The sequence below is a fragment of the Hylobates moloch genome, unplaced genomic scaffold (genome assembly GCF_009828535.3).
Source record: "Hylobates moloch isolate HMO894 unplaced genomic scaffold, HMol_V3 SCAFFOLD_3, whole genome shotgun sequence".
In the NCBI taxonomy this organism is placed as follows: Eukaryota; Metazoa; Chordata; class Mammalia; order Primates; family Hylobatidae; genus Hylobates; species Hylobates moloch.
The window spans coordinates 90,658,997-90,673,799 of record NW_026652278.1 but is presented as its reverse complement, the minus strand read 5'-3'; the positions used below and the strand labels follow the sequence as shown (position 1 = coordinate 90,673,799).

The window sequence follows — 14,803 nt, the reverse complement described above, 5'->3', positions numbered from 1 at the left end:
TAAGAAAAGACACATGGTATGTTGCATTCCTTACATAAATGCCAAACTATAAACAATGTAGATAATTTTCCTTCTATTTTTCTGAAAAATGCTACAAAAACCAAATTAATTTGATATTCTGAGTTTATATTTTCTAATACTGACTTTTCATAAGATTACTTTTCCGCAACCACCAAACTTACCAGTTCAGGTGCTTTGCAAACAGACTTAGGTTCTCTGTAATTTACAACTGACGTAAGGGCCTAAATAAAAAACAGGCCATAATTAACCACCAGCCACAGGGAAAAAGTACAGCTAGTTCAATACAAGCCATAATCTGTACATCCAAAATTACCCTGCCACATAAAACACAGTATTGCTGGTAGTTTGTTAATATTATCACACCTAACATGGTAGACTCCTCTGACTTTATTCTCTAATTACAAAATATCTATATATCCTGTTGCTATGGCAAGATACTCTGTAACTCATTATCGAAATTTGAACAGATAAAATAACGCTACTTAAAAAAAAATCTTAGAATCTTGTAAGCAACTTTCCTTTAACGTATACAAAAGTTCATGTAAAACATATCTATTCTCTTTTCAAATATTATTCACTATAGCCTAAGTATTATGACCAAAGAAAAAAATCAGTACTAAAAATTGTAAAATTATGCATGTCTATCCAGAAGATACCAGATTAAAAATTCCCCTTATATAGCATAATCATGGGACATTCTACAAGCATTCAATTTAACTATTCATTTAATAATTTAAAAGTTAGATTATTTCTATTTTGAATTTCATATCTAAATTACTTAATCTCCATGTCTAGATCAGCAATCTCATACTAGAAGTCTAATCCTGAAACTGCCTAAAGAATGATAGTTTTATGTACATACATAGTATATATGTATTTAAAACTTACCTTATCCAACGCACTCATAAAGTGCTGATCACCATTCAAAACAGTGTTGATAAGCTGAACAAATTTACCATGCACTTCCAAAACTGACTCCACAAATAGTGTTGGCATCTAAAAAGGAAATATAAGTACAAAACCACATTTTAAGAGGTTCAAGGATATCCAAACTACTAGGTTTATTAGACTTATTAGTAAATTTTTCCTCAAGGAAATTATGTTTCACACATGCACACTTCTCAGAAAATGCTTTTAGCTAGGACAGTCTTAGAAATTTAAAACTTTGGTGTTGAAGGCCAGGCGTGGTGGCTCACACCTGTAATCCTAGCACTTTGGGAGGCTGAGGTGGGCGGATCACGAGGTCAGGAGATCGAGACCATCCTGGCTAACACGGTGAAACCCCGTCTCTACTAAAAATACAAAACATTAGACGGGCGTGGTGGCAAGCGCCTGTAGTCCCAGCTACTCGGGAGGCTGAGGCAGGAGAATGGTAAGAACTCAGGAGGCGGAGCTTGCAGTGAGCTGAGATGGCACCACTGCACTCCAGCCTAGGCGACAGAGAGAGACTCCTCAAAAAAAAAAAAAAAACAAAAAACAAAACAAAACAAAAAAAACCTTTGGTGTTGAAAATAACTTGTCTGCCTGGGCACTTTGGGAGGCCAAGGTGGGCAGATTGCCTGAAGTCAGGAGTTCAAGACCAGTCTGGCCAACATGGTGGAACCCCATCTCTACTAAAAATACAAAAAAATTAGCTGGACGTGGTGGTGTGCGCCTGTAATCCCAGCTACACGGGAGGCTGAGGCAGGGGAACTGCTTGAACCAGGGAGACGGAGGTTGCAGTGGGCAGAGATCATGCCACTGCACTCCAGCTTGGGCAACAGAGTGAGACTCCATCTCAGAAAAACAACAACAAAAAAAAAAAAAAAAGAAAGAAAGAAAATAGCTTGTCATTCAACACAACAAGCTGTCATAGACTGTCCAGTACCTGCCAGAAGAACCCACCAAAAGCATACTTTTCTACTGTGTTGGAATAACTTATCTTAAGGATAACAAGACCTGAACTACCAGGTCTATCACTTTCATAGAGGCTTATATAAGCAAAGACTGCCTGCAAAGTCACTGAAGGCTGAGAGAAAGGGGAGTTAAAAAGCCAGTAATCCTGAGAACAGAGACCCCTTTAACTCGGCAAGACAATCCCTCACATCTCAGAGAGAAGAAATACTTAATAGTACAAAAGTGAGTTTTCCCTCTTAATGGAGATAACCATGAAGAAGTTACTATCTAAGACTTAACTAAGTCAGCTGGATTTGAGTCCACCACAAATGTATTCACTTATGTTTCCACCTCCCAGCCTTGACACAAAATTCTATGCTTCTATGCCCAATGTCATTGGACATGGAATCTATAAATGTAATAATGTAAACTAGTAAGTTTGACAAATAATACAGAGTAATAAACCTGAATACTATAAACTAGCAGTTCTACAAAAATAGAAAACTGTGGTAAAAGGAATTTGAAGAAATAAAAAAATAGAAAACTTACACATTATTGTGGCATAACATAAAAACTAAAAATTATTACTTGCCAAAGACCAATCTGCAGCTAAGGTAACAGCCTCTAAAAAGTGCTCCTAAACAGTGACGTCTACACACAGATACTATCTTATAGATGAAGGGCAAACAGCTCTACTTAAGAAGAGATAGTAACATTTGAAGTTATTTCTCTCTTGCTGATCAAACGTTACCAGTAATAACAAGATTTGGTGATGGGAAAGACAAACTGTTACAGTCGTGTGATTGGCAAAGTACTCGAGAAAGATGAGTATTAGGGACATGAGGGTTATTGTTTTGGGTATTTGGGGCAGCAAGCATATACTTACAGAAGATTATTTTAATCTAAATTTGCTTCCTGGGCAACTAAATTCAGAGAATATGGAAAGGAGGCAAATTGCAAGTCGTCTGTATTACCACTGATTAATACTACTACCATGACAACAAACTACGTTATCAATGCCAATTACACGGAAACACAGTTATTTAAAAATGGCAAGCTTATTTTCCTGTGGAAAGTTAACAACTGTTCAATGGACACCTCCGTATGGCTAAGCAGCAGCCTATCAATAGCTTTCTAATAATTTGATAATTCCAAAATGAGTCCAACAAATTCTAGGTTTAAAACATTTGAATAAAGACATTTCTTTTGTTGGCATGGTAAGACTTTTTCTTCCATCTTTCAAAACAATAACGTCAAAGGAAAGGCTCCACGATGGATCTCATTAGGAGGAAAACATTGCAGTTCCCCCACACAACTCACGTTTTCCTGAGTAAGGTTGCTGGTTGCTCGAAGGCCCTCATCATGGATGTGGTTTTGCAGCTCCTGAATCATATGAGGTAAACCAGTGGACACAGCACGGAGTAAGACATACATATTTGCCATGTCTGAGAGGAAAAAGACATCTGAGGATTAACTCCCAAATATTTTCATTTATTAGGTAATATATGGATCCAAGTGCAGGAGTACAATATACGGATCCAAGTGTAGAGTACCCAGAGAAAAGTCCCCGATGCCCACCTCCCAGCCACCCAAGCCCCTGTCCCCACAGAAAAGGGATGTGGTTATTTAACATCTTCTCAAAGATATTTTGTGCAAATTCAAGTGAATACATATATTCTTCCTTTGCCCCTTTTAATACAGTGTACTGTATTTTGTATATTATTTGTAGCTTCAGAACACATTTTAACTTAGTGGTCTTTTCCTATCAGTACACAAAGCATTTCTATGTATTTTACAGCTGTACAGTACTCCATTATGTGGATATATTATAATTTCTTAACAATTGATGGAAATTTAGGTGGTTTCCAGTCTCTTGATATTGCAATGTTGCAATCAATAATCTTATACATGAGCAAGAATATATGCAATATAAGTTCCCCAAAGTGAGGTTACTGTATCAAAGTTTAATCTTGTAGACAGATCCTTCTAACCACAGCTGCCAACAGCAGAGAGTTCCTTTGCCAACAACGTGTTACCAAACGTTTTGATCTCTAACACTGGGAGGTGAACAATGATCTCTCAGTGTAGTAGGTTTTATTTTAAACATTTTATTAAAGCATCATACATATACAGAAAAGTATACAAACCATAAGTGTGTATCTTACTGAATTATCACAAGTGAACACACAACACACCCATGTAAGCACACGCAGGATAAGAAACAGGCATTACCTACACTCAGGAGTCCCCTTCATGCCTCCTTCCAATCACACACTCTTGCTCCTCTGCAAAGGTAACCACTGCTGTGACTTCTAAATCACAGATGAGTTTGAACTATGTATAAAAATGGGATCACACAATTCTTTCGTGTCTGGCTTCTTGTGTTCAACAACATGTGTATAAGGATCATCTATGTTGTTGTACATGGCTTTAATGTGTTCATTTCCACTCCTCTATAATATTCCATTGTATGAATATACTGTACTATTCTATGGTAACTGGACATTTGAGCTGTTCCAGTTTATGGAGCTATTACAAATACTAATATGAACATTCCTGTATGTCTTTTTGTATATATGTCCAGGCATTGGCGGTGGAGAGGTAAAGCAGGGGGGTGGTTATACGTTTAGGAGAACTGCTGGATCATAAAATATACATAATATATCCCACACTTAGCGGTCAATGCCAGTTTCCCAAAGTAGTTGCATCAATTTATACTCTCACTTCAGTGTTCAACAAGTTCCTGCTACTTCACATTTCTTTTTATGTTTACTGGCCATCTGGGTATCTTCTATTCTGCAGTGCCTGTTTTTTGACCATTTTATATTTTGGATACAAATCCTTAGTATTGCAGCTATATTACCCTATAATTGTCTTCTGATGATCCAGTGGTTTTAATGGCTTTTTTTTGAGACAGGGTCTTACTCTGTCACCCAGGCTGGAGCGCAGTGGCAGGATCTTGGCTCACTGCAACCACCACCTCCCAGGCTCAAGTGATCCTCCCACCTCAGCCTCCCAAGTATATGGGACCCCGGGTGCACACCACCCCGCCTGGCTAATGCTTGTATTTTTTTGCAGAGATGGGATGCTGTCATGTTGCCCAGGCTGGTCTTGAACTCCTGAGCTCAAGCAATCTTCCTCCCTCTTAACGGCCTTTTAATAATCCAAAGTTTTTCATTTTAACGTAGTTCACTGGATCAATCGTTCCTTTGTGGTTAGGGCTTTTTGTGTCCTATTTAAAATATCTTTCCCTATCTCAAGGTTATGAAGATATTCTCCTATATTATCTTCTAGAAGTGTTATTTTTTTACCTTGTACATTTAGATAAAAAACTCTATAGTGAATTGATTTTGTACATGGTATCTTGAGGTAGAGATCAAATTTCATTTTCTTCTGAAATGGATATCCAATTGACTGAGCAATGTGTGTTGAAAAGACCATCTTTTACCTGCTGCTCTGCAGCGCCACCTTGGTCTTATATCAAGTGGCCACATATGCTTGGGCTGTTTCTAGGATCTCTTATTTTATTACGATATCTGTCTGTCCTTGTACCAATGCCTCACTGTCTTAATTACTATAGGTTTTACAATAAGTCTTGCTGGTCATTAAAGTCTTTCCATCATACTCTTCAAGACAGTGACTTTCGGAATTAAAATAAAATTATTGGGTTTTGACTACATTGCCCTGGATCTATGAAATCAATGTTGCTTTAAAAAACATGGGGCCAAGGGTGGTGGCTTGCGTCTATAATCCCAGCACTTTGGGAGGCTGAGGGAGGTGGATCACGAGCTCAGGAGTTCGAGACCAGCCTGGCCAACACAGTGAAACCCCGTCTCTACTACAAATACAAAAATTAGCCAGGTGTGGGGGCAGATGCCTGTAGTCCCAGCTACTCGAGAGGCTGAGGCAGGAGAATCGCTTGAACCTAGGAGGCGGAGGTTACAGTGAACAGAGATTGCGCCACTGCACTGTAGCCTGGGAGGCAGAGCGGGACTCCGTCTCAAAAAACAAAAACAAAAAACCTGATTAATGGCCGGGCGCGGTGACTCACACCTGTAATCCCAGCACTTCGGGAGGCCGGGGCAAGCGGATTATCTGAAGTCAGGAGCTCAAGACCAGGAGGCCAACATGGTGAAACCCCCGTCTCTACTAAAAATACAAAAATTAGCCGGGTGTGGTGGCACGCACCTGCAGTCCCAGCTACTTGGGAGGCTGAGGCAGAATTGCTTGAACCTGGGAGGCAGGGGTTGCAGTGAGCCAAGATTGTGCCATTGCACTCCAGCCTGGGTGACAAAGCGAGACTCCATTTCAAAAAAATAAATTAATTAAATAAAATATACATATTTATTATCTTTCCTGTTTATAAAAGTAATGCATGTTTTTTGTTTTTTAAAAAATCAGAGAGGCCGGGCGCAGTGGCTTATGCCTATAATCCCAGCACTTTGGGAGGCTGAGGCGGGCAGACCACGAGGTCAGGAGTCCGAGACCAGCCTGACCAACATGGTGAAACGCTGTCTCTACTAAAAGTACAAAAAAATTAGGCGGGTGTGGTGATGAGTGCCTGTAATCCCAGCTACTCAAGAGTCTGAGGCAGGAGAATCACTTCAATCTGGGAGGCGGACGTTGCAGTGAGCCAAGAGCACGCCACTGCACTCCAGCCTGGGCGACAGAGTAAAACTCTGTCTCAGAAAAAAAAAAAAAAAAATCAGATACAGCTGATTTTTTATATTATATAAATTATTACATTTATTACATAATATTTGTATTTCCTTTTTATAGTCTTTGCCTTTATTCCTCCTGTTTATTAGGAATTCTAAATGTATTAAGGAAATCAGCTCTTGTAATATATAAAAGTGTATAAACACAATTTCCCACTTTTTCTTCTGATTTTAGAACACTCTTTGAAAACACTTTCCTAAAATAGTCTTTCAAAATAAAGTATTAATAATCTGTAAAAGATTATTTAAAGTATTTTAAAGACTATTACTGAAATATGCATTAAATCAAGGGTGACTGGAAGATGATATAAAAGGTGGATTTATAATTTAATTTCTACTCACGTTTGGTGTCACTTACCATTTTTTTTCTCCTGTCGAATGATATTATGACATTCTGCATGTAAAAACTGTAAGTGGTCTGCTACCATTCGTTGTTGACATTCATGAATCACTTTAGTATATGAACTTGGATGTAGGTATTTTCGACATCGAATTTCTTCATCTTTTAATCTACCTAGAACCTACAGAAATATTTTCTTACAGTCACGAACACAAAGTTTTACTATGAGGAAAAATCTGTAATATCAGCAAGTAACTCGGCCCAATTTTAATGGCTGAATTAAACATGGCAAAGGTAATAAGGGTTACATAAGCAACGTAAACCCACATTCCATAAATCATTTCAAATTTTTACTTAAGCTACTAGCTGTCATCTACATTCCACCAGTCTTATAAGCAAGAACTAAAGTTAAATAGTCTGCATTTTGTCTTCATTTACCTACACCATGTATCCTATTACATGGACAACATAACATGTAACAGGAAAAGTAGGTATACATGATTAAATTCAGAACAGGTGATCTCTGTATGAATAACTATCAAACTAAAAAATAAATTATATTGAGATCAAGTAGATGAATCTAATTATTTTACATTGGTTTCTCTTCTTGTAAATGGAACTGTATGTGCATGATAGTTAACTACCATATTAAAGATTTCATTAAAATTTTTGAAAGTAGGGGCTGGACATGGCGGCTCACAGCTGTAATCCCAGTACTTTGGGAGGCCAAGGCAGGTGGATCACCTGAGGTCAGGAGTTTGAGACCAGCGTGGCCAATATGGCGACCTGCCTCTACTCCTGACCCTGTCTCTACTAAAAATAAAAAAATTAGCTGGGCATGCCTGTAATCCCAGCTCCTTGGGAGGCCAGGGCAGGAGAATCACTTCATCCTGGGAGGTGGGGGTTGTAATGAGCCGAGATTGCGCCACTGCACTCTAGCCTGTGTGACAGAGTGAGATGCTGTCTCAAAAAGATAAAAGTAAGGACAGGCAAGGTGGCCTGCAATCCCAGCACATTGGGAGGCCCAGACGGGTGGATCACATGAGGTCAGGAGTTTGAGACCAGCCTGGCCAACATGGTGAAACCCCATTTCTACAAAAATACAAAAAATTAACCAGGCGTGGTGGCAGGTGCCTGTATCACCAGCTACTTGGGAGGCTGAGGCAGGAGAACCGCTTGAACCCGGGAGGAGGAGGTTGCAGTGAGCCGACATCACGCCACTGCAGTCTAGCCTAGGCAATAAGAGTGAGGCTCTGTCTCAAACAATAAATAAAAATAAAAAATAAAAAATTTGAAAGTAAATATACATTTAGTCATAGTCAAGTATGTCAATCAAGACTTTTATTAAAGTTTATCCTACATAAAGCGCTGAGCTACAAATAACACTGGTTAATATTAACAAGAACTAGCCCATAAGGAAAATAACCAAAGAATTTGACTAATTTATATCTCAAGACAAAACAACAACATATACACAGACAAATGCACCGGCTTGGAAACACTCTGGAACATGAAGCTGTGTAATTAGAGTTTCTGAAATTAAGTGTTCCCGGGGAACTACATACACCTGGCACTTTGGAGAATGCTGCTGAGTTGGCCTGGGCAGCGGATCAGAAATTTTCAATAAAAATGAGGCTCTAGACAGTAGGTTCCCACAGTCCTGTCTTTCCTATTGTGTGACCCTTTGAAGCCAGGAGTTCAGGGCAAAGTCATAGACTCAGGTTGGGCAAGAAGGGGTCTAGAGCAGCAGTCCCTAACCTTTTAGGCACCAGGGTCTGGTTTTGTGGAAGACATTTTTTCCACAGACGGAGTGCAGGCAGCATTGGTGGGGTCAGGTGGCTTCCAGATGAAGTATTCCACCTCAGATCCTCAGGCATTAGATTCTTCTAAAGAGCGCACATCCTAGACCCCTCGCATGCAGAGTTCACGATGGGGTTTGCGCTCTGTGAGAATCTATGAGAATCTAATGCTGCTGCTGATGTGACAGGAGGCGGAGCTCAGGGGGTAGGTAATGCTCACACAGTGGCTGCTCACTCCCTGCTATGCGGCCTGATTCCTAACAGGACACAGGTCAGTACTGGTCCTCCCCAGTTCCTAACAGGCCACAGGTCAGTACTGGTCCTCAGCCTGGGGGTCGGGGACCCCTCGTCTGGAGGACAAAAGTATTCACCACATATTATATCAGCTAAGAAAGGCACTTTGATTAACAATAAATCCTTTAAGGGCTATTTTTATAACAAATAAAAAGGATTAAGCCTATTAGTCATTCAGAGCATACTATAGTGACTTTAATCTGCTTGCCAAATTAACTTAATGCAACAGGAATTACAGTGGGTCTCAAAGAGATGAAGGAGGATGAAAGAAGGAAATAATAAAACAATGATAACTTGGGAGAGAGAGGCGCATATCAAGAGAAACATAGACAAGGTTGGACTGCCCCATTGCAGGGCTTCAAACAGCTGTAAAACCCCTGGGGGAAAGAAAGGCCAAAGCCAGAGGAGGAACCCAGCAAGGGAGGCAGGAAGGCTGTACTGACTCATTCCCCAATTAACGAAATGGAGAGCAAAGCCCAGGATTTTGCCCTTGAAGCTAATATGGTCCAACATTATTTCCTGAAATGAGCTTTTCTTTTTCTTTCTTTTTTTGTCAAACAGGATCTCGGTCTCTCACCCAGGCAAGAGGGCAGTGGTGCAATCTCGGCTCACTGCAACTTCCGCCTCCCGGGCTCAAGTGATCTTCCCACCTCAGCCTCCCAAGAGCTAGGACCAGACGACCACGCCACCATGTGTGGCTAGTTTTTTAATTTTTTGTAGAGATGGGGTTTTGCCATGTTGCCCAGGCTTGTCTTGAACTCCTGGACTTGTGTAATCTGCCCGCCTCAGCCTCCCAAAGTGCTGCGATTATAGGTCTGAGCCACCGTGCCCAGCCTGAAATAAGCTTTTCTAATAAACACTGTTTTCCAAACATAATTTATTCCAATGCCCCTCCTTCCCTTTTAACACCTTGAGATGTAATTTACATATTATATAATTCAACCATTTAAAGTGTGCAATTCAGTGGTTTTGGTATATTACATTATCAATGTTTTTAAATTGTGGTAAAAACATAGATAATAAAATTTACATTAGCCATTTTTATGTGGGCAATTCAGTGGCATTAAATAATGCTCACTATGTTCTGTAACCACCCTCATTGTCTACTTCCAAATATTTTTCATTACCCCATCAGAAACTTTATAACCATTAAGTAACAAATCCCCACATCCTCCTCCCCTGATAACCTCTAATCTACCTTCTGTCCTTTTGAATTTGTCTGTTCTAGATATTTCCTATAAATTGAACCAAGAATATTTGTCCTTTTGTGTCTGCCTTTTTCCACTTAGCATAACATTTTCATGGTTCATCCATGTTGTATCATGTATAACTTCAATCCTTTTTAAAGACTGTGTGGTGTTGTGATATATATGTATATTGGTTTTTTCTTTTTTTTTTTTTGAGACGGAGTCTGGCTCTGTCGCCCAGGCTGGAGTGCAGTGGCGCAATCTCGGCTCACTGCAAGCTCTGCCTCCCAGGTTCACGCCATTCTCCTGCCTCAGTCTCCCGAGTAGCTGGGACTACAGGCGCCCGCCACTACGCCCAGCTAATTTTTTGTATTTTTAGTAGAGACGGGGTTTCACCGTGTTAGCCAGGATGGTCTCGATCTCCTGACCTCGTGATCCGCCTGCCTCGGCCTCCCAAAGTGCTGGGATTACAGGCATGAGCCACCACGCCCGGCCCTGTACATTGGTTTTCATCTGTGGTTCCTGGTTCATAACTCCTTTAGCCCTAGTTACAGTCTTTAGTTATAATGTTGAGTGTGTTAGGTCTCGGGAAACAGAATTTCTCTCCTACTCTCCTTTCACCTGCCTCAAGGCAGGACTCTAATCTTGCCCTACCTTTCTGACTGTGGGTCATAAGACCCACCCAGAGAAAGCCCCACCCTATACGCTGGGGGAAAGACTACAGACATCATGAAGATTCCACAAACATCCAAGAAGACTGGGTTCCACAGGGATAGATGCTCCTGCACTCATGGTGATTTCAGACCTTCCCTTATGTATCTCCTCAAGTGGCTGTTTATTTGTATCCTCTAAAATATCCTTCTTAATGAACTAGTAAACATTAAGTGTTACCCTAAGTTCTGTGAGCTGCTCTAGCAAATTAATGGAACCCAAACAGCGTACTGTAGGACTTCAACTTGAAAGCCAGTCGGTCAGTAGTCTGGAGGCCCAGACTTGTGACTGGTGTCTGGGGGTGTGCAGGGCAGTCTTAAAGACTCAGCCCCCAATCTGTGGGATTGGCCACTATCTCAAGTAGATGGTGTTAGAGTTGAACTGGAGGACACCTGGCTGGTGTCCGCTGCTTGGTGTGTGGGAGAAGAGAGCCACACCTTTGTTTACCGAAGCCTTCTGTGCTGATGATTGTTGCTATGGTGTGAGAGTAGAGGAAAAACATGGTTTGAGAGAGTTTTTCGCTACACACGATGAATAATATTCCAATGCACGTATGTATCACATTCTGCTTATCCTTTCAACTTCTGACAGACATCTGGGCTATTGCCACCACTTGCCAGTGGCATCTTTTTGACAGCCAGATAGAGCAAAGTGTATATATCACAGATAATCTGTGTGTGAGATTCTTAGGGCTGGATCTAGAGGCTTCAACAAGAGTCTAAGGTGCAATAAAGGCTAAGAGCTTAGAACCACTGATCTAGTGTAACCTGAACTTAATTGATGGGGGAAAAGTTCCAGGTAATTTGCTCAGGGGACAGAGCTAGTTAGTAACAAAAGCAGGAAGATAAACAGCTAAGACCTCTAGATCTGGGCTTTGTGGATGACACAACAGTGTATCGGTAAGCACGGATGCTTTGTGACTTGTGGCCTATGGATGTAGGATGACAGCTCATCCACTTAAACTACTTGACCTTTCTTGGCTACATAAACTAACACAAACCATCCCAAAATAAAATGCTTGAAATCCAACACTGCAGATTAAAAAACCTGGCTAGAAGTTCTAATATATCTTACACATGGTGATTTAATTTGCATGACCACTTTTTTCTTCTACTACTGAGAAAATAAACATGGGATTTAACATATGATAACCAATATGTACTGGTTTAGTGATCAATTAAAATTTCTTGGCTGGGTGCAATGGCTCACATCTAAAATCCCAGCACTTTGGGAGGCTGAGGCAGGAGGACTGCTCAAGTTGAGGAGTTCTGAGACCAGCCTGGGCAACACAGCGAGACCCCATCTCTACGACAAATTTTAAAAGTTGCTGGGCGTGGTGGTGCGTGCCTGTAGCCCAGCTACTTGGTAGGCTGAGACAGGAGGACCACTTGAGCCTGGGAGCCATGATCAAGCCACTGCACTCTAGTCTGGGCACCAGAGCAAGACCACATGTCCCAAAAAAAAAAAAAACAAAAACAAAAAAACACCTCATGTGGGGGTTGTCTCTCAGCCTTTCAAGAACTTAACAGACCAAAACAGTGACTTATCCAAACGTCTAGAATTACTATATTTTCCTCATATTTTTCCTCTCATTTTAAAGGAAGAAAAAAACCTCAACACAGAGCTTCTGCACTTATCCTATTCTCTAAACAAACCACTAAGCATGAAATCCAGTATAAACTGATTATTCTGCCAAGAATATTCATATATATTAATTTCAAGGACAAGTAAATCAAGCAGTCAGGATTTATCAAAAAGCATCAATTATGATGAAAACTGGAAGGGTACTGTTTTCTCACGAAAATGTTACAAGAATGTTACAAGAGCAATGACTTATCAATCGATATTGTATAATAACTGTAACTCAGAGTTAATGATTAAATAAACAGAATATTTTTCCACCAAAAAAAAAAACTAAGAACGATGTTAAATAAAACCAGGCCAGATACAAAATAGATAAATGTATTAAATATGTTTTATTTCTTACCTTTTCCATATACTGTGAGCAGTTTGATTCTTGTAATAAATTTGAAGCTTCTTGTTTGTAATACTCTCCTGTTTCAGTCAGAAAGGGAGACTCAAAGATTTCCTGATAAAACTGAATAAATCAATTACATCATATTAGAAGAAATTAGAACAAGCCGTTTAAGAAATTAACAGTCTGATTATTTATGTTTTTAAAGGAGGCTGTTTACCTTTAAGGGGAATTTTTTCTTATACTGTTCAACATGAACAAAGGAGTTAATAACCCCATGGATTACTTTCTGGTTTGGGTCTTCTCCACCACGATCACTAAAACAAGGTATAACACAAAATATTCTTGAGAATACAAATTATCTATGGAAATATACCAAAGTATGCCAAAATATGGCTCCTTATTCCATTGGTCTAATCAAAGTGTAAAGAACTATAAAAAGGTACATGCATGAATCTTAACAATGATTTTTTTTTACATCACAGCTGAGTTAATATTCATGATAGTTAATGTATACGTTAGATGTCATTTCAAGAAATAAAAAGAAAACTGATCGTAAAGTTCAAGATACGATGTCAGTACTAAGATAACACTTCTTTAATTTTAACAAAGTAGATACCAGCCCATCAATTCAAAACTTTAATACTGGTGGTTAAGAATGCTTGATTTTCACTCACTACAAACTACAAAGTCTTAATCATATTAAGACATGTAGGTGAAATGTTAGCTTTTCTAATAAAAGGAATATGAAATAGAATCAGGCACCGTGGCTCGCGCCTGTAATCCCAATACTTTGGGAGGCCAAGGTGGGAGGATCCCTTGAGTCCTGAATTTGTCAGCTGCCTGGGCAATACAGCGAGACCTCATCTGAAAAAAAAATTAGCCATGCATGGTGGCACGCACCTGTGGTCCCAGCTACTCTGGAGGCTGAGGTGGGATGATCCCTTGAGTCCTGAGTTTGAGACTAGCCTGGGCAACACAGCGAGACCCCATACAAAAAAAACTTAGCTGTGCATGGTGGCACATGCCTGTGGTCCCAGCTACTCTGGAGGCTGAGGTGGGAGGATCGTTTGAGCCCAGGAAGAGTCGAGGCCACAGTGAGCCATGATTGCACCACTGCACTTCAGCCTGGGTGACAGAGCAAGACCCTGTCTCAAAAATTAAAAAATAAAAATAAAAATAAAATAGAAAAAAAGTTTGCTTAAAGCCACAGTAAAATAATCTAGCTCTAAATTGGGATTTTTTTTTGACTCTAGTACCAATGCTCAAATCAAACCATTATGGTTTACCTCACTACACACCCTTCCAACCTACTTTAAAATAATTTCTTCTTTGCATTAATAATGTCACAAAGAGAGCAACAGAAAACTTATTATCATCATTCCTTAGTAAGAGCTTCTTGCTCTTTATATAGGATGTAAGAATTTTCCATCATTTAAGAAAAGCATCAAGGAAAAGCATCCAGGCAATCACCTTTACATACTAGATAGTCCTTCCCTGCCTCTGAACCCCTCTAGTCCTCTTTGATTCTTCCTTTAATTATTTGGATATTCTGAGAAACATTTTTTTGACATGAATTAATATGGCTACAGTAATTCTGTCAGTCATAGAGAATCTTGATATCTTGATATCACTGATTAGTTCATATAATAAGGTCACATATGTGAGCTCATTTCCTTGGCTTGGGTCACATGCGTGACCTCACATAAGCCCACATTCAATCTGGTGAAATACTGATCTGAACTGTTACCTATTTTCTCATGTTCTGCTTGTGGTGGAAGAACAGACACTGTGGAGGACATACTGGCAAAACTCTAAGTGTACACACCCTATGACCCCAAGCAAATATGTGCATATGTGCACAACAGAAACAAGAGTGGTGT

General features: G+C 39.9%; 1 protein-coding gene across 3 annotated transcripts in view; it reads right to left on the bottom strand.

Annotated features, from left to right (window-relative positions):
• The window catches only part of CUL2 (cullin 2), an 88,734-nt gene that overhangs the window by 20,541 nt on the left and 53,390 nt on the right, over positions 1-14,803 (bottom strand). For all 3 annotated transcript variants that reach the window (XM_032143608.2, XM_032143617.2, XM_058436543.1), the window contains exons 7-12: positions 13,141-13,237; positions 12,933-13,043; positions 6,973-7,135; positions 3,217-3,341; positions 910-1,017; positions 183-242 (exon numbers count right to left, since the gene is read on the bottom strand). In XM_032143608.2, the coding sequence (XP_031999499.1) occupies positions 183-242; positions 910-1,017; positions 3,217-3,341; positions 6,973-7,135; positions 12,933-13,043; positions 13,141-13,237 (664 nt within the window). The remainder of the gene's footprint in view (positions 1-182; positions 243-909; positions 1,018-3,216; positions 3,342-6,972; positions 7,136-12,932; positions 13,044-13,140; positions 13,238-14,803) is intronic.